Genomic DNA, 20,385 nt, shown 5'->3' with positions numbered 1-20,385 from the left:
ATAATAGGATGTTACGACCTTTCTGATTAAGATGGGAAACCATCTCAGGGTTTTCAGCAGAAGAGGACATAATCTGATTCACATTTTAAAGGATAGCTCTGTTGCCATAGTGGATAGACTATAGTGAGTCAGGCTGGACACAGAGGGGCTCTACTCACACTTAGTGCAGTGGTGTAGACAAGAGCTACTGGGTGTGCAGGCTGTGTGGAGTGAGAACTCTGACCCTGCAGGAATCACATGCCCAGGCTAACCGATCCAGAAGCCCAGCCCTCTCTTCTCCTCAACCCTGAGTTCTTCCCTGGTCCTTTATCATCTATGGCATCTTTGAGGTAGGTATTGGATTGGAGGCTTTGCTCATCCTGTGGGTACAAATTTGGGGGCTCAAAAATCATTTTAGGAATTAATAGTCACAGGCTGCCGCAGGCCAGGCTTTCTTTCACATTACATTTTCCTCAAAAATTCATTGGAAGTCTTTCTCCTGTTTCTTTTCCCATCCCTTCCTTTCTTGAACAACTTAGACATTAGGTGAGTGAGGTAGGTAGGCATCCATGATGGGGGAGCTGCAGTGTCTCTTCTGTGGTGTCCCTCCTAACAAGCTCAGTTTCTTACTGTTGAGGATGGGGGTTACCGTTGAGGAAAGGGAGAAAACTGGAAGGGACCCTGTGGTATCAGAGTAAAACCAGAGCTACTACCGTGAACTCAAAGTTTTCAATATGTATAAATAGAGAAATACCAATGTACAAGTGTGTGTGTACATATGCATTCGTACGTGTATCTTCCAGCTCTGCCACTGAGAGACCCTGGGAACAGTGACACCCCAGCAGCGGTAAACACACCCAGAGTCCAGTTCTTGGCTTCTAAATACTACTTTATACTGAGAGGAACCAGGGCTGTTGGGAGCCACTGATGAATGCAAGCAGAAACAGTACAAGATGGGGCTAGAACAAGCTGGGCCTGGAAAAGAAGGATGTGTTCACAGAATTGTGGGACAAAAGGACCCAGAATTCACCTTGAATGCTCTCCACCCCCACGCCATCTGACCAAACTGGACATAATTTGAGCATCAAAATAAATGAAGATGATACTAGGGGATTATAACCCAAGAATAAAATGGAAAATAACGAGTCCACGTATATACAAATAAATACCCTGAAGAGATTCTTGAGGAATGGGATATTTACATAGCTTTGATTACATTCCCTCTGAATACTTATTAAATACGAAGATGAGGGGTGTCTGGGTGGCTCAATCGGTTAAGTGTCTGACTTTGGCTCAGGTCATGATCTCACGGTTCATGGGTTTGAGCCCCGTATTGGGCTCAGAGCCTGGAGCGGCTTCGGATTCTGTGTCCCACCCCCCCGCCCCTACCCTGCTTGTGCTCTGTCTCTCTCTCTTTCAAAAATAAATAAACATTAAATAAATGCAAAGATGAAAAGAGTAGCTCTACAGTGGAAAAGTCTGGCAGGCCCCATCTTGATCAAGTGATCACAGTTAATATGAACAGTAATTCCCACCAAAAATGCAAACCTGACTCTACTCATGAGCAAACACCAGACAAATTCAAACAGAGTGACATTCTGCAGAATAACCAGCCTGTAGTCCTCAGAAGTGCCAAGGTCATGAAAAGTCAAGGGGAGACTGAAGAACCATTTCATACAGAAGGAGGCTGAAGAAACATCAGAACTCTGTGCAGTGTGTGGTTTTTGAGGTTTTGAGGGGGGTGGGGAAAGCTTTTGTCACAAGAAAACATTACTGGGACACTTGGAAAAATTTTGTTGGAGCCTGAGGATGGATGATCCTCATCTATCAGTATTAATTTCCTAGTTTTGGTAGTTGTCTTGTGGTTATGTAGGTTATGTCCTTGTTTGGAGGAAAATACCGCTAAAGTAGCCAGGAATCTAGGGGCATCTGGTTAACAAATCTCAGATGGTTCAGTAAAAAAAAAAAAAAAAAAAAAAAAAAAAAAAAATCGTACTATATTTGCAACTTCCCTGAAACTTGTGTTTGTTTAAAATAAATTGCGTGAGGGCATGAATTTTGGACCATGCATCAATAAAGGAGATGCCGGTATAGGATGCCCGAATTATTTGGTCTGTTCTTGAGGTTAGCATCCTCACCACTACTAAATTCTCTCCTGTGTGTGTGAGTGTGGAAATCTCCAGGGTCCCCAAGGGTCCCGGTGCTTCCTCTACATGGGATACGGCGTGAGCTCTGGATGGATGCAGGCCCTTCCTGGCGACAGTGCTGCGGTATGTGAAAACGAGGGCTAAGACAAAGCAAAACAAAAGAAGCACTGACTCTGGGCTGCAGGTAGCCATAGCTGAGCGGCTCTGACAGCGGTGTGCTTCCCCAAGCTTTCCGACGGATGAAGCGGATTCTCTAAAGCTCGCCAGGTTAGACATCGCCCTGATATGACTTGGCAGATATTGTGGTCGTGTCTATTAACTCTATTTGGCTCCCTGAAGGCAAAACATGAGCCGCATATGTATTAAGGAAGAAAACAGGAAGCACAAATAGAAAAAAAAAAAAGTGGTGGGCTTCTGTTTTATTTCCTTCCAGAGTCCCGTGAGTGAACAACTGTATTTAAACATTTTGTCTGGATGTGGTTTTGTAAGCCTGAAGAATCTTGTCTCTTACATCTGTGCTTTGTCACCCCCGCCTCCCCCCACTCCCAAGGCGGTACCTATAATCCCATTTTTTCCCAACAAGTTTGCCCCTTATGGCTGGTGGGGCACCAGTTTTATCCTGGCTAAGGTTGTCATTCTATGGCTAATGTTTAGTAATGCTTTGCTTTGGGATAGAGAAGAAATCAGCCTTTTCAGCCATGGAAGGCTTCGAATTATGGGACTCCTGATCATCTTGTCTTGGCAGAGGACTTTTTATAGAAGAGCCGCCTTTCCTTCCTTTCTCCTCTGCTTGCAGCAGGGTGGGGCTGGGACTAGTGTGAGGCCTGGAGGCCCCTAGCACGTAGAATTTAAGGGGGCATCACTCTCAGGGTTGTGCAGGTGCAGGGTCAGCGCCTGAGGGTCGTCACCTTCTTAAATGAGTTGTAGGCACCTGCAGTCATGTGAGTGTTTCTCCTTCTGTGTGTCACGAAGGACCCAGCAGATGCCAGTGCTCTGAATTTTTCCTCTATGTTCCCCAGCATCACTTCTTTTGGCAAGTAGCATTTCCAAGGGACGGTAGATGATGGTTTCACCATGTTGCTGCCACTCCTCAAGACACGAGCTTTCCAGCCATGTACCAGGGCGCCATCTTTTCTTCTCCACCAATTTCCCATTTGGGTCCTGTTTCTTGTACCATTTTGCTCCCGGGTAATAAATTCTGTATCAGAAAGTTCAAAGAGCCGTAGGCGACAACAGCCTCCGCGTGGTGGCTTAAATCAATTGGAGGACTTGGTTTTCCTCTTGCAACAAGAAGCCTGGAGACAGGTAGCCCAGAGTCAGCAGGGAGATGTCCCGAGAGCCTGGATCCTTCCATGTTTCCACTCAGCCCTCCTTAGCATTGCTTGTCTCCCAGTATTCACAATATGGCTGCCCCTCTTCTGGCATCACATTTATGTTCTAGGCAGAGACAAGACCATGGGCAAGAGGTGCATAACTGATAAGTCCACTTCTCTAGTAAATAGCTTTCTCACAAGCCCAACCAGTGGCTCATGCTTATGTCCCATTGGCCACTACTGTGTCCTTCAGCTGCCCAGTCTGCAAGACAACCTGAAATCCAGCTGTTGTTGCGTTGTGGATTTTTGTTTGTTTGTTTTGAGTTTATTTACTTTTAGCTAAGGATGTTGCCATCCCCAATAAGAGGTTGGTTATGTTGGGAGAATAGCTCTTGGGTAGGAAACTGGTGGTCTTGTCATGGCTCTGGAAACAGCAGGTGACAAGGAAAATGGCTGCCAGGTGGCCTTTGGCTGCTGCCAGCTTGCATCCCCCCCTTGTCATCCCCACCACAGAAAGGAACCTCTTTTCTTTCAATTCCTGAACGTCAGTCTCGGGAAGACTCTGGTTGTCTTGGGTGGCACGTCCATCCCTGTGATGACAGGGGACAGGAGCCATTCTTGTCATCTCCACCTTACCACCCGGGGCAGGGGTGGCTTCCTGAGGATGGGACAACAGATAAAAGCAGGTTGCTGCTACAGGCATGCTACATTTCTATCCCAGATATTAAAAGAAGTGATCAGTATATGTGGGAAAAGACAAAAAGAGAGGCCTGTCCAAGGGGAGAGAAAACAACATTCATGGTGGGTGTGTGAGAATTGTGTATGCGGTTCTGGTGGTGGTCGGGAACCTAGCTTGGCTGCAAAAGAAGGGAAATGAAGAATGAAGTAGGTAGGGCACCAAGGGTTGGTAGTTAAAAAAAAACATTTATGTTCTGTCTAGTAAGATTCTGTAGAATCTTCTCTCTGAAGAAGGAATGTTGTTACCTTGACAAAATACCCACCTCAAGCTGTCTCTTCTATCCTGTATGTTTTTGACCTTATGTTACTTAGCATTAGGCTCAGCTATGACAGAAAATCCCAAATAATTCTTAATTATAGCTGCTTACAATAGACATGATTTGTTGTTGTTCTCACATTAATGTGCAGGTAGGCAGTCCAGGGCTGTCACGGTGCCTTCACGGTCTCAGGGACCCAAGCTGCTACCATGTTGCTTCTTCACATGTGACTTCAACCTCATGGCCTATAGAAATGTGGTGGTTGAGGAAGAAGGTTGGATGTGGAGACACAGCATACCATGCCTAGGCATTCTGTCCCTTGGGGAGGGTTCCCAGAAGCTGCCCAATGACACTTCCAGTTATGGCCTTTAGCGTAGGTCTTAGTCCCATGGCCACATCTGGCTGCAAAGGAGGCCCAGCCCCAGGCCCTATTCTGTGGATGGAGAGGAGAATGGAAGCTGGGGGGCACTTAGCAGTCTCTGTCCAGGCACAGCCCTCTATCTGAAGGTCACTTCAGGGATTGCCAAGCCACGAACCTGTGCTTGCCCCTCTCAGCAGCCCATGGGCACTTCCTTCACAGGGTGGACTATGCCTCTGAAGGCAGCCTGAGGGAGCTTTAACAGAAGCTTTTGTGAGGCTATAAAGAATAGCCCTTGTCCACAGCACAATTTTGAATCTCTGCAGTGATAGGAAGTTACACTAATTTTTAGCTGAGGTAGAAAAGAGAAGTAGACAGTTTTCGAATGGAAGTTACCTAACTGGATTCTCCAAGGGGGCATTGTAGCACCAACAGGTTGCAATTTCTTAGAAGGATGCTGAGTTGGGGTGCCTGGGTGGCTCAGTCAGTTAAGCTTGATCTCGGCTCAGGTCATGATCTGATGGTTCATGGGTTCAAGCCCCGTGATGATCTCTGTGCTGACAGCTCAGAGCCTGCTTAGGATTCTCTCTCTCTCTCTCTCTCTCTCTGCCCTCCGCTTCCCATTCTGTCTCCCTCACTCTCTCTCTCTCTCTCTTTCAAAAATAAGTAAATATTAAAAAAAGAAGGATGCTGAGTTCTTAGACCTCAAATCTCTGCCATTTCTCCTGTATAGTATTTACACAGCTCAGCATGCCTCCTGTGACTTACAGAAGGTCATTGCGTCTAAACTGAGACCTCTCATATGATGCTACAGTTTTCTTTCCTTTGGATATCCACAATCTTTACCCATGTTTAGAAAAGTTCCCAGAGCTTTGTTTCATCCATGGGTCTTGTTAATGATGTAAATACCGTGGCCATTGAATTTATTCTCCTTGAGAAGATGAATTCACTTTGGCTGTAAAAAATTACAGCGTTCGTGTTCCACACACAGACAGCAATTTGACCTCTTCTTGATGACTTAGGATGAATATTATGTATACTAATTACACTAATTAAATAATATTCTTCAATTGTATACATAATCACACTTTAATTCTGAGGCTGTGTTCCTACTGAACACAAAGATCAGGAAGGTCAAGGTGATTATCTTCATTTTATGATTCAAAGAGGCTAAAGTATTTGTGCTCATACTTGTAGCAAAATTAAAATTAGAACTGGAACATGTGACCCCAAGTTCATGACTGTGCGCACAGCGATAGCCTCAGGGTCTGTGGAGTGGTGCATGGCCGCAGGCCCCTTCGTCAAATGGCCGTGGGGACTGCTGTGTTTTGAGTCCTGTGTTCTCCTCCTCATTTTCCTTTTTCTCCCCTCTCTCCCCCATACAGGCTATGAGCTATATTTGTGCTAGCAACGTTCCTATTTCGGCTCTTTCCCATTTTATTCTGTTTGTTTTCATCTGTTAGGACCTTAGCAATGAGGAGCAAGATGGTTTACGTCTTTATGCAAGGCAAGAGAGGAGGGACTGGGCTGAGTGGGGGCCTGCCAATAGCATTCACGGGATCTCTGACCTCCCTTGTTGGTTCCTAAGTGATTGTTCAGATTCGGTTCCTGGTTCTGGGTTGTGTTCCAGGTCCTGGGAGCTTGCTGATGGCTGCATTCCAATCAAGTGAGATCACAGCCGTCACCTGCCTCTGTGCACGCCTGTCTGTGTTATACGTGTATTCGTAAGTGACTGGTCCAGAGCTAGTATTATCTTGGAATACAACATTTGCAAAATCCAAGGACAGTTTTCCAGTTTGTATGTCACCTACAATTATCCTGTGGGACCCTCCGTTCGGAGACATCTGTCTCTTTTGCTCTCAGGGTTCCTTGGTATATATTCTTAAATGCACTTCGAATGCTTACAAGGTCTGTGAGACCCTAGGTCAGCAGGAAGGAAGAGACATTTGGGGAGGGAAGGAAAGAGGAACGGCAAGAAGGAGACAAATGCCTAGTTCCTTACCCAGGAGGCAGCCTGCACCAACTCCCTACTCCGGAAACCTCAGTAGCAGCTGTCCCATTGTGACCTAATTTTGGTTATAGCTTTCTTTATTATTTATATGTTTTCTACATTCCATTCCCGGGCAGAGTTGTTTTTGTTTTTTGTTTTTTTTTTCTTGGTCTAACTTTCCATAAAGCCCCTCAATTTTAAGGAATTTGTCATCTTCCACTCTAGTGCCTACTTTGTTTGACATTTATTTTCCTTTAGATTTTACCCTTTGTGTTGCACTAAGTCTTTGTTGATGGATGAATCTTGATGGTTTTTAAGAAGCAGGAAATACTTTTTTTCCCCCTCCTCACTGATTGTTTTTCTTGATGGAACATGAGTGTAGTTTATATAATTTATACACATCTCAGCGGTACTAATCTTGTTTTGTTGTTGTTCTCAAGACAGCTTTGACAATGAGCTGCTACTTTCTCTTTGATTCTTAATTCAGCATTAATAAAACACCATGCATTCGTGTTATCCTCGATAATAGTGAAAAGTGTGCTTAAGACTTCGCCATAGTTGTTTTCAAGTTCTTGGTAGATTTCCTTTTCTTCTTACTCTTAAAAGGTTTAGCAAGTAAATTTAAGGTCAAATGGGGAGAGCTAAGCTTCTCCCTGGCACGAAGGCTTTCTGGTTGGGTGTTTTTGTTGCAATGGGCTAAGAGTATGGCTTCTGGCTAGTGCATGGAACTTTGCTATGGGGGTTTGCTCTAAGTTCATCCTTGGCTAATTTTATTCCTAATAAAATCTCCTAATTTTATTTTGTGGCTAAAGTCCTCACCAAACATATTGATGCTGAGACTGGACAGAAAGACATTTTCTGGTAAACTCTTTCTTCTTTAAAAATTTTTTAAATGTTTATTTTTGAGAGAGAGAATGAGAGAGAGAGTGTGGAGCAGGGGAGGGGCAGAGAGAGAGAGAGAGAGAGAGAGAGACAGAATCTGAAGCAGGCTCCAAGCTGTGATCTGTCAGCACAGAGCCTGACGTGGGACTCAAACTCATGAACTGTGAGATCATGACCTGAACTGAAGTTGGACGCTTAACTGACTGAGCCACCGAGGCGCCCCTACCTATTCTGATAAACTCTTAATCTTCATCGGAATGAGTCAAGATGAATTCTGTAAGGGCGTCTATTTTGGAAAATGTATAATGGCAATTGTGGTTTCTCTCACAAACAGACGTTTGTGTATAAAAACAATGTGCACAGTGATTACAAATAATTTTTAGGTGTGCCTGACTACAGATAGGATTTGTGTGCTTTGATTTATTTCCCTGTGGGAATCTGTTGTTTGTGATTGCGGCTGAAGTTTACATTGCCAGACACCGGGGCCAAAGCAGTGAGGGTTTCCCTGCTGGCTCCCTCAGGGGCAGAGGCTCTCCCCCTGGGCACTTTTGACCTTCCGGACCAGATCGTTCTTGGCGTTTGAGGCTGTCTAGTGCACTGCAGGATGTCGGGCAGTGTCGCTGGCCTCTACCTAGTAAATGCCAGCAGCATCCCCTTCTCAGTCATGATGGATCAAAGATGTTTCCAGACCTGGCCAAATGTCCCCTGGGGACGGGGCTGCCAGAGTCAGCAAACAAAATCAGGGGATACCCAGTTAAATTTGAATTTCAAGTCAGCTGCAATTTTTTTTTTATTGCGGTTAAATACACATAACATAAAATTTGCTATTTTATCCATTTTCAGGGGTACAGCTTGGTGGCATTGAGTACATTCACTTGTTGCGCAACCGTCACCTCCATCTGTCTCCGGACATTTTCATCTCCTTAGACTGAAAGTCTGTCCCCATGGAACAGCAAATTCCCATTCCTTCCCATCCCTCCCTCTGCAGCCCTTGGCAACCACCGGCCCACTTTCTGTCTCCACAGATTTGACTATCCTAGGTACCTCATGTAAGTGAAATTGTACAGTATTTGTCCTTTTGTGATGGGCTTATTTCACTTAGCGTCATGTCCTCAAGGTTCATCCAGGCTGTAGCCTGTGTCAGAACTTACTTTTTTTTTTTTTAACGCTGAATAACATTCCATTGTGTGGATAGACCATCGTTCGTTTATCCATTTATCCACTGATGGCCATTTGGGTTGTTTGTACCTTTTGCCTATTGTGTATAATGCTGCTATGAACATGGTTGCTGCTGCTGATTTTTAAAGGATAAGTATATCCCATGTAGTTTTGGGATATACTTACATTAAAAATTATTCATTGTTCATCTGATATTCAAATGAACTGGGCATCCTGTATTTTATCGGGTAATCTTACCTGGTTAAGAACCATGACCCTAGGCACTACCTTCCTTCCTCAGGCCCTGGCTTGGGGCTGCATGGACAGCAGTTGAATTTAGGATTGCCATGTACAACTTACATGTTAAATCCTGGGTATTCCCAGACTTTGAGCACCGTGCAGCACATGCAGAGCAAGGTGGACACGGTAGCATTTGCTTTCTTCAACTTTGTGAGTCAACAACTGGGGAAAGGTGATGCAGCTGCTGACCTTTCACTTTGATTTGCTTCTCACCCACTTTATCTGGTAAATTAATGTTTATTAAGGTGTTTATCGAGAGAATAATATCGCGATCGAATTCTTCAAAGAGTCAAGCTAAAGAAACAAGTTGGGGTCCTCACTGTCCACTGGTCTCCATTACAAATGATCCCTTTCTTCCCGTTTTGCATTGTCTACCACCCAGAGAAAGCCACTTAATAGATTACTCTTACCTGATTGAGGACGGTTGAGTGTGGCCTCCTAGAACTTTGCCTCTGAGGCACGGGGACTTGGGTGGACCCTGGCTGCGCCACCCACTTTGGGCAAGGGGCTTACTCAGCTTCACTTTCCTATCTGTAATAAACAGATGACACAAATGCCTTCTCCAGTGGGGTCACCCTAAGAGATGACAGAAATAATACAGATAATGCTCCCTCTGTGGGAATATCTGGCCGGTGGCAGGTGCTCAGCTAAGCTTAACTGTGGAGCTGGGGTGAGGTTTCGATGACACAAAGATATCGATAATTACTAGCATTTATTAAGTGCTTGCTGTGTTCTGTGCACAAGCCTAAAGGTCTTAGGTGCATTGTTGCACTGAATCCTTACACTGAGCCCCGGAGGCTTGTGTCATCACCATGATTCCTTTTCTCAGGTGAAGAATGTGAAGCACAGAGAAGTTTAGCTTCCCTGAGGGTGAGTCTACTGAGTGGCAGAACTGGAATTTGTGTCAAAGCATCCTGATTCCAGAGTGAATAGCCATCCTGACACTCAGCGACACATCAGCCTGGGGTACGATGCTTCTGGAAGGATGTAGAAGTGACACATGCGGGGGAAACTGAAGCAGGAGGTGATGTGAGGTCAGCCAGGACAACCCTGGAGGTAACCTTCCTTCAGAATTTCTGGAGAGGTGCTTTAGAGCCCTTTGAGGACAGCCCTCAGGAAGGATGCTTTTTTCCAGAACGCCTTCTGTGCTTCCAACCTACTCAGAAAAATCCAACTTACAAAACATCATCTGAGCAGCACCAAGGACTCCAGCCACCAACCCCCAACTTGAGGAAATGCAATATTTATTTTTCACAAAAGCCAAAATGGTTTTAATCTACCTACACTGGCTCAGAGGAGAAGTCAGCTGATGCCCACGTGGCTCTCCTGCACCACGGTTTCCTGGGGCCCTCCCCCCACATCTGCTCTCCTGGGGGCTCCCTCCTCCATCTCACCCCTGCCACCAGGTGTTCGGAGGTGTCGGCAGTTAAACTTTTGATTGAAAATTTTGCCTCATCTTTCTTTCCTTCGGCGATGTTTTGCTTTGGGGCCTCGAAAGGAGCCTTTGGTCCCTGGGCTGCTGCAGACAGACATCACCTCACCTGGTATGTTTTTCTCCACTGAAAAAAACTTTGCACCAACTCCTGCACCCTTTCAGACTCACCCCATGGAGTGCACGTTCAGGCTGTTTCTTGGGGCTTCTTCCCGAGACAGCATCTCTCAGGGGGGTATGGATTCGGTCATCATGAGTTTCCAGTGTTGCATCATTGCTGAAAGGATGTCAGCCGTCAGCTCTGGCTTACAAGATCTTCCTGTTACGACTTTATATAGGGTGTCAGATGGTGAAAACCAGAGCAGCCCGGGAATGAGAAACGAGAATTCTGCTTCTGTGCGGCTTTGTCTTTCACCAAGCGCCCTGTTCCCACAAGAGGAGGCCCGATGGGAGCTTAGGGGATATGTGTCTGGCTTCCAAAGTCACAGATCGGAGCGTTCTTTTGTATTCACTTGACAAGTCCTGCATGTGCCCCTTTACTTGTTCTCTCCCGTATTATGAGCCTAAGGGTGGCTTATTTCAACATCTTTGTATTTTCTCTGGAAGCTCAATGGGAATTTAATCACAGAATTTAGGGAGCTTGTCATATAAATACATGTAAAGTGAAAAAGATGAACTTTTCCCCCGGGTGAGTAAGGGCAGCAATCAATCAAAGGAAAGCACCAGGAGAAGGAACGGAGGGAACGCCTCCCTCCCTCCTGGGACCACCTGTCCCGGGGAGGACAGCCCACACATGGTGTGGCAGAGCAGACACAGCTGAACATACAAGCGAGGCTGCGTGCTTGTTCACATGTTGGAGCTGGAAGGGTAAGGAGCATTCTTGTCGAAGAAGGCGCGTGTGAACACCAGAGTTTTGGGACAAAAATATTTCTCCTGGAACATCTATCGAAACATTTGTGTGATGTGCAGCAGAGTGTGTGTGGGGTGGGTGTGAATATATCTGCGTAGGTAAAATGAGGATAATGTGAACAATCTGGGGGAAGAAGGGAAGGGGTGATATTGGGAATCCTAATTTTCGTTAGAGAGACGCGCGTGAAGGTGCTCACCGCCAGGCAGAGGGAAAAAAGGCAACGTTTCTGTCAATACAACATTTGCAACAGGGTTGGTTTTTTTTTTTTTAATGATTCTTTTGCTCCAGTTGTTGGGCTGGCACCAGTCAGTTCAACATTTGTCTTACGGATAAGGCGAGGTTGGGATGGCATTATATATGGCCAGGTCATTGGACTTGGAGGTTCATCTTTACGGTGAGCTCATCTGGAAGCTCTGCCTCTTCCTCTGTAGTCCTTCTGCAGAATCAGAATGGTGTGCAGTTAAGAATGTGTGGGGCCTAGATCCCAGCTCGCTATTTGCAGGACCTTCACTAGTTCACATACTGCTCTGGCCTCAGTTTCTTGTCTAACAGACGGTAATGATAGAATTACCAACTCTGCGGTGAGGCTACCCACCTAGCACGATCTTCTGAGCACTAGAACGGTCTGAAGCTGTCATGGCTTCCATCAGGGAGTTGAGAGCTCCCTTGCTCGGGAGCTGGTCAAGCTGCTACTGAATGGTCGGTGTTGGGGATGTTGCAGAGAAAGTTCTCAGGTGGAGGGACAAGACGACCTCAGAGGTGTCCTCCATCAGTGAGATAACACATGAAGAGTGCCTCCTCTTATACCTGTAATGGGGTACATCGTTCCCCCCCCAGCTCCTGCCCAAAGATATGTCCAAGTGTTAACCCCTGGTACCTGTGAATGTGAACCTATTTGGAAATAGGGGCTTTGAAGAGATAATGAATTTAAGTATCTCAAGATGAGAGCATCCTGGATTTGGGGCAGACCCTGAGTCCAGTGACTGGTGTTCTTTTACGAGAAAGGAGAGGGAGACTTGAGGCACTGAGACCTCCAGAGGGGAAGGCAGAGATGGGAGAGATGCGTCTGCAGGCCCAGGAACACCAACGGTTGCTGGCGACCACCAGCAGCCAGGTGAGAGGCATGGAACAGATTCTCCCTCAGAGCCTCCAATGGGAACCAACCCTACCACACCATGATTTTGAACTTCCAGCTGCCGGAACTGCGGGACGATACATTCCTGTTGTTTTGAGTGACCACTGTGGTATGATGTTATAGCAGCCTCAGGAAGCTGATGCAATACCTGACCCCTAAGAAGCGCTCCGTGATGACAAGCTCTTCCAGGTACCACTGCTGTGACTAACAGCAGTAGGTCTGTGTGTTCCTGCAGAGATCAGTTATTCCACTTCCAAGAACATTCCCAACCCTGGATTGTTGTTGTCGGTTAACTTCCTGGAAGTAAAAGCTCTTCTACAAACCCTGCTTGTCGATAGACTTAAGAGGACAGGACGCGCTTATTTAGGGGTAGCAAATTAAGACCTTTAGGATTAGTGGCATGTCTCGACCGTCCAGACCTATGTGAGAAGTAGGTTTACGTAAAAAGCACTAGTGTGTTATCTACGTGAAGTGTGGAACATACAATTCAGGAGAGTTCCGTTCAGAATGCCAGGCCAGGTATCACAACGTCTGTTATGGTAGGGGCAAGGGCTCTTACCGGAAATCTGTCCTCGCTACACATTTCTTCTGTGCTCATGGCTCAGGACAGCTGGATCTGGAGGTTTAGCTGTTGCAATCACAATTTTTATAAACTTGGTGATGAGTCTCAGGCTCACCTATCTGTACCTGACCCAGTTTCAGTGGCTACCTTTGAGTCTGCATGTTGAGAGATCAGGCCGAACAGAGAACTGAGGGAGTAACAGCACTTTTACGCACAGTAGGAGAAAAGCCAAGGGGAACAAAAGAGAAAGGAAGCTCTTTGGATGTAAAGGCAGGGGCAGAGATTTATCCTTCACTAAATCTAAGGACTGAAAGCCTGATGGAGGGAGGGTTCAAATGTGAATTCAATTCTCATGCTCCTTTCGTGACCTCCTTTAAGGAAGGCCAGCTTTGAGGAATGAGGCTTTCCCAAGGGGATGATACATTGTCTTCATCACTTTATGTACTTTTCTCAGAAGTCCATTGGTTTCCTGGAATTTTTACTTAGAATTCCAGATAGTCCAACAATAAGTTTTCAAGGGCCATGGTTTTTACCAATAAAATGAATGGCAGATGTTTTCGTTGCAGTGTGTTCCTGTAACCTGATTGATTACAAAGCCTTTGGGGGATGGTGATAGCATACTGATTGTCTTTCCAACTCGATGTTCTCCTGTTACGAAGGAGAATCTCCTTTGCTTTGAGACAGATAGGATGGAGAAGGTCAGCATTCTTATTCCCTGCCTGAATTTCCCCCCGCTGTAGCTGGGGCCGCATGATCTCCATGGGTAGCCCTTTATTGGCCTATAAGTCCAAGACCAATACTTGATCCAAAGCATAAGGCCTATGTGTACACTTGTAGGTTAGGAACATGAAAGGTCATGCTAATCAGGTCATTTTCTGCTATTGACATATGTCTGCATAATCTGGTGCTTCAGTTTCCTAAGACCTGCTTGGTAGTTGAGGTAGTTGGGAGCCTGTCATGTGCTGGCTAACACATCCTGTCTTGGTAACATGTCCGGTGTCCCAAGAATTCGGAAAGTTGGATCGTTCTTGCTGTACCGCTCTCCCCTGTCTTACTGCTCTGGCTGTTTGTGGGAACCAGGCTTCCTGGAAACTCCCCACCCACTTGCATGCATTGCCAACGTTCCCTGCCCCCAGCTTGCCCTTCCTGGTGCCCCACTCATGGGGAACCATTCTGTGCCAAGAACTGTGCCAAATGTTTAGGACACAATGGAGGTAAGTGATGGAGAGGACATACAAAATAAGTGGATAGCTCTCATAAAATGTGATGACAACTCTGTAGGTGGATTTTTGTGGGAACAGAGAAAATGGGCAAGTGGTCCAGGAGCTGGTTTCCAAATGCTGGACTCCTTTGGTAATGGGCTCTGTCGAGCAGACTCAAGTTCCTTCAATGCCTGCAGCTGGGGGGATCCCCCATCGTGGTCTCGCTGAAACCCGAAAGTGTGCTTCCAGATTCCTTCCCCTTCCAGGCTGCCCCATCCTTTACAACCCCATGCCGGGACCCGCATGGCCGATTCGGACCTGGGTGGTGCTCTCGTGGGTCTGTATCTAAGCCACCCTGCCCGGGAGCATGGGCTCTGGCTTATGGAACTTGTTTTTACGAGAGGAAATTTATTCTACTACCTGTCTAACATTGCATTCTCCTGGTTATTCAGTTAAGTCAGGGAAGGCGCCTACTAAGTGAAGATGCCCACTCTTAGGATATTAAAACTGGAGAAGCAGGCACAAGCCAAGGTAGGGATGATGTGGGTACACAAAGCTTCTCAGAATACAGGTGAAGTCAGTATCAGGGGACGCATAAAGGACGGTGGCATTCGGAGATGACTCTGTTTCCTCTGCATGGAAGGCTGTGCCCTCCTGTTTGCGACACGCTAGTCTTTCACAGAGCCAGCCTCGAGTAACCTTATTGTTCTCTTCATCCTTCCTCTCTTGCTCTCCTCCCCCACTCCTGACAAAGTATGGAAATCCTGTCCCCAAGTAGTCTTGATCACAATACACGATCTCACAGCCAACAGAATGTATTTTTAACCCCGAGACTTCGAAAATGGCTTAAATCATTCATGCTGTCGTCTGTTAGTCTGCCGCCGTGTTGTTATTTTTCCCAGGCTTAATGAACCCCCGCGGCACCGCGCTATCGGGGGCACACCACCAGCTTCAAGCAAAGGCAAGCCGGCTCTCCAAATGTGCAGGTCGTCAGCCTTCCTCAGAGTGCGCCGCAGGGAGGCTGCTTGGGACAAGCCAACAGACCCTTCTGGAGCCCATCTGGTTCATGAAGCCCAGTGTGGCTCCAGGAGTTCAGGGGGCAGAAAAGGGACTTGCAGTGGCTCAAAACCCAGATGGGAAGAAAGAAAACAATGAAGGGTAAGGCTAGTTTTCTCTGGAGACAGCCAAGAGAAAGTTGTTCTAAATGAACGCCACCTTTTTTTTTTTCTTCAAGAACTACTTCTGATTTCCCCCTGGTCTTGTAATTTAAGGGGCATTTGAGGAGTGGGTGGGACGCAGCGGCTACTCACACCTGACTGCTAATATGGTGCCAGAGTCTGGGCGACAAAGGGGCCCGTGGGCCAGCTGTGGGCTCTGGTCATCGAGCCGGGGGGAGAGGTTGCCTGGAAGCCTCTGGGACTCGTTACAAGCCAGGGAATTTGAGATCAACCAGGCTCTTACTGTCAACATCACTGGAAAAGAAAAAAAAAAAAAAGGTGTTTTTTGTTTTTTTTTTTTAAATAGAGAATTTTAGAAAACACATTGCCAAATTTCCCCAACATTATTTTTCCTTGGTTTTTGAATTGGGAGGACCTCCGAGATCATGTAATTTAAATTCTGATTTATAGATAAGAGATGTGAGGTCAGAGAAGTTCAGTGGCAGCTTAAGGTTCAAGTTTACGGGAAGTGCACGGCCAACCGTTTACTTCTGGCTGCTCCCGCAGTGCTTTCTCTCTAACATTGAGTGCTGGGTGTGCCAGGCCTGGTTCTAAGTGATTTACACACGTTAAACACATTTGATCTTTGCCGTAATGGTGTGAGGTTGCTGTCGTTACTTTGATCCACAATGAACCCGAGGCAAGGTGAGGTTCAGTCTGCTGCCCAGAGCCAGGAAGTGACAGCCGGGGTCCTACCAGACAGTAAGCCTCCGGAGCGATGCTCTGAGCCACTGCCGCCTGTGACCTGCTCAGCCTTAAACAGGTTTTGGTGGCTAGTCTGAGATGCTAACCACTGTTGAGAACATTGTATCCCTAGCGGAAGGTGTGTTCAAAGGTACTGAAAGAGAAGACACCCATGAACACAGGCGGGCACCAAGGGGACATGAGGATTCACTTGTAGCTGTTTGGCGGAAGGAGAACAGAATGATGTCATAGGTACAAAATAAGTAGATAGCTGATGACTTGGGAACTAAATGGAGGAGATCGCAAGCCAGATACAAGTCTGGTTCCAGGGGTCCACTCACTGGTGAGCAGAAGTCTGGGTAGAGGTCCAGAAACCTGGCTGCCACTCAGATTTACTAGTAGATTTACTACATTGTTGCTTGAGCAGCCAGCCATCACCCTTCTGCCTCTCACTTGATAGATCAAGGCTGGGCAAGTTGCTTCCCCGTTAGTTATCTGCCCTGGGTCCACTTCTGAATATCGGTTCCCCCTCTGAATATCAGAGACTTACTTTTGCTGAGTGCTGGGCTCATGTTTTGTCCTGGGAGGATCCCTAGGTTAAGGTAGTTCTCCATCGCCCAGAGTAGAGCCAGACATCTCCTGCATGCTTGGAGGTGGTCCTGATTTCCTGGTGGTCCCTCACACAAGAGAAGCCAGAACCAGCCTAGAATCCTCACGATGTTCAGAACCCTTGTTATGATTCTTGTAGTGTCGAGTTGGAGGAGTGAGTGAGTCTGAACAGCTCCTCCCTATTCTGATGCGTTTGTGTTGGTGTGAAGATGTATAGCAGATGCCTCAGGGACTTGCTTATGATGTAGCGACCAGGAGAAAGTTTGCTTACAAAACTTTAACTTAGCAGTTCCCGGGAAGGTTAGTAAATATCTGTTGATTCACTAAGTGAAAGAGTGAGTGACTGAGGGAACCAAATCTGCTAAGAAGTGTTTCCAGAGCAATAGGATGTCTGTGCTATACTGACACACGATTAATCTACCTGCTGTATGGCTGAGTTTCAGCATTGACTTGTATATCTATTACTGCTCCTGGCTGTGGAATCTAGTTTGTACCCTGTGGTTATTGCTCAGCACTGACACCTGGTGGCAGTGTCTTAAATTGCAAGCACAGTACCTATTAAATCAGTGGTAGTGCCATGGCCTGACTTTCCATGAGAATGGTGCCCTCAGAGCGGTGCAGAATGGTAGCCTGACCTGGGAGTATAACCTTGCAAAATAACTACCGAATGACATTGAGCCTCTTGTCTTCTCTTAGGGCTGCACATTCAGGCAGTACCATCTGATTAAATGGTAAGAGGAAAGATGCTTACAGAAAATACCATTATTTAAAAATACTTGGAAATGACTGACCTAGATGAAGACTAATGTTTGTCCCACATTGAATATTAGGACTAAGAGGATGATAGAAGTAATTTTATGGTAATATCGATAGCTCCTTCTGCATTGAGCACCTGTTGAACTATGCCCTACATAAGTTATTATTCCTAATTCTTACAGTAACCTAACATATAGGAATAGTTTTTCTCACTGTGCATATTAGGAAATGCATCTGAGGCTCAGTAGCATGCCTGTGTTCATATCTGGAGCTGGGCTTTGAATCCCAGTTTATCCGACCTCAAAGACCATGCTTTTTCTCTGGCTTCAATGGCACCACCAAGTCCAGGGACACCATTCACATTATAGTTCATGTGCACAGTGCTTTTGGAATTGTGAAACAAGCAGCTCTCTCCTTTCTACTGTGCCTCACTGCCTCTCCAGGAGCCAGTCTCGTGTCTGTTCAGTATTCTAAACTCAGTGGGTGACTGAGGCTATGAAATAATTCTAAAATGAATAATAATTTATCTCTACTGGATACTTTGAACATTTATCTGGTATTAATACACTACAATTCAAAGTTTCTGTTATTCTCACAACTTGTGAAAAATCCTAATATGCCTCTGATTCTCAACCTTGGAGAGCACCGATCAAGTTGTAAAGCTTCTTTATAAGTTAAGCTCAATTTATACTCATATTAGAAAAAGCCTTCTCAACAAAATGCTAGCAAGCCAAATTCAGCAGCATATTAAAAGATTCATTCACCACAGTCAAGTGGGATTTATCTCTGGGATGCAAAGATAGTTCAATATATGCAAATCAATTAATGTGTTCCATCATATTAATAGAATAAAAGAATCATATCATCTCAGTAGGCACAGACAAAGCAATCAACAAAATTTAACAACCATTCACCATAAAAACTCTTAATAAATTAGGCACAGAAGAAACGTATTTCAACATAACAAAGGCCACAGATGACAAGCCCATAGCCAACATCATACTCAATGGGGAAAGACTGAAAGCTTTGGGGCACCCGGGTGGCTCAGTCGGTTGAGCATCCAACTTTGGCTCAGGTCATGACCTTGAAGTTTGTGCATTCAAGCTCTACATCAGGCTCACTGCTGTCAATGCAGAACCCACTTTGGGTCCTCTGTCTTCCTCCCTCTCTGCCCCTCCCCTGCTTGTGCTCTCTCGCTCTCTCTCTCTCAAAAATAAATAAACATTAAAAAAAAAAGATTGAAAGCTCTTTTTCTGTAAGATCAAGAATAAGACAAGGGTGTCCATTCTCACCACTCCTGTTGAAAATAGTACTTGAAGTCCTAGCTAGAGCATTCAGGCAAGAAAAAAATTAAAAGCATCAAAATTGGGAAGGAAGAAGTAAAATTGTCTCTATTTGCAGATGACATGATTGTATATACAAAATATTTTAAAGGCTCAACGAAAAAACTGTTGGAACTAATCAGTGAATTCAGGCAAGTTGCAGAATACAAAATTAACATATAAAAAACAATAGCATTTCTATACACTGGTAATGAATTTTCTGAAAAAGAAATAAACAATCGATCTCATTTACAATAGCTTCAAAACAATAAAATACTTAGGTAAGCAAGGGGTAAAAGATCTCTACTCTGAGAACTATGAAACATTGATGAAAGAAATCAGAGAAGACATAAATAAATGGAGAGATACCCTGTGTTCATGGATTGAAGAGTTAATATTGTTAAAATGTCAATACTGCTAAAAGCCACCTATAAATTCAATGCAATCCTATCACCATCCAATGGCATTTTTTTATATAAGTAGAAAAGAGATTCCTAAAATTTATGTGGAACCTCAAAAGACCCTGAATAGCCAAAGAAATCCTAAGAAAGACCAAAGCAGGAGACATCACAATACCTGATTTCAAGTTATACTGTAAAATTCCAGTAATTAAAACAGTATGGTACAGGCACAAAAACAGATAAATAGACAATGGAGCAGATTAGAGGGCCTGGAAATAAAGCCAAGCTTATATTTCAACTAATCTGTGACAAGGCAGCCAAGAATACTCTGTGGGGAAAGAGTGAAACTTGACCTCTGTCTTATACTCCTCCTCCAAATTAACTCAAAATGAATTAAAGACTTAAATGTAAGACCTAAAACATGAAACTTCTAGAAAAAAATGTAGGAATAAATCTCCTTGACATGGGTCTTGGTAATGATTTTTAGGAAACCATGCTTAAAGCACAAGCAACAAAATTAAAAATAAGCAAATGGAACTACATCAAACCAAAAGGCTTCTGCACAGAAAAAAAAATCAACAAAGTGAAAAGACACTCTACAGAATGGGGAAAAAGTATTTGTAAACCATATATCTGATAAGGCTTTAATATCTAAAATATAGAAGAAGTCATAAAATTCAATAGCAAAAAAAAAAACAATCCAACTTGAAAGTGGGGAAAGGTCTAAGTAGACATTTTTCCAAAGATGTATGACTGGCCAACATCTACATGAAAAGATGCTCAACAATACTAGTCATTAGGGAAATGCACATTAAAACTACAATGAGATATCACCTTATGCCTTGTTAGAATGGCCACATCAGAAAGACAAGAGATCACAAATGTTAGTGTGGATGTGGAGAAAAGGGAGCCCTCGTGCACTGTTGGTGGGAATGTGAGTTGGTGCAGCCACTGTGGAAAACAGTATGGAGGTTTCTCCAAAAATTAAAAACAGACGTACCTTATGATTCATTCATTCCACTTCTGGGAATAT

The 20,385-nt window shown here is 45.0% G+C and overlaps 1 protein-coding gene across 2 annotated transcripts in view; it reads left to right on the top strand.

Moving 5' to 3' along the window:
* Positions 1-20,385, top strand: part of DISC1 (DISC1 scaffold protein) — a 351,679-nt gene that overhangs the window by 234,201 nt on the left and 97,093 nt on the right. Inside the window, exon 11 of one of the 2 annotated variants that reach the window (XM_086679681.1) lies at positions 8,508-13,716. The exons of the other annotated variant lie outside the window; for it this stretch is intronic. Coding sequence (XP_086535807.1) covers positions 8,508-8,596 — 89 coding nt within the window. The 3' untranslated portion in view covers positions 8,597-13,716. Of the gene's footprint in view, positions 1-8,507; positions 13,717-20,385 lie in introns of those variants that run through there. 2 annotated transcript variants of the gene reach the window in all.

This window comes from Puma concolor, chromosome D2, assembly GCF_028749965.1.
Source record: "Puma concolor isolate L17-30 chromosome D2, mPumCon1.1.hap2, whole genome shotgun sequence".
Classification (NCBI taxonomy): Eukaryota; Metazoa; Chordata; class Mammalia; order Carnivora; family Felidae; genus Puma; species Puma concolor.
Note: the sequence above shows the minus strand (reverse complement) of the source record. Positions and strands in the feature narration are given on the sequence as shown.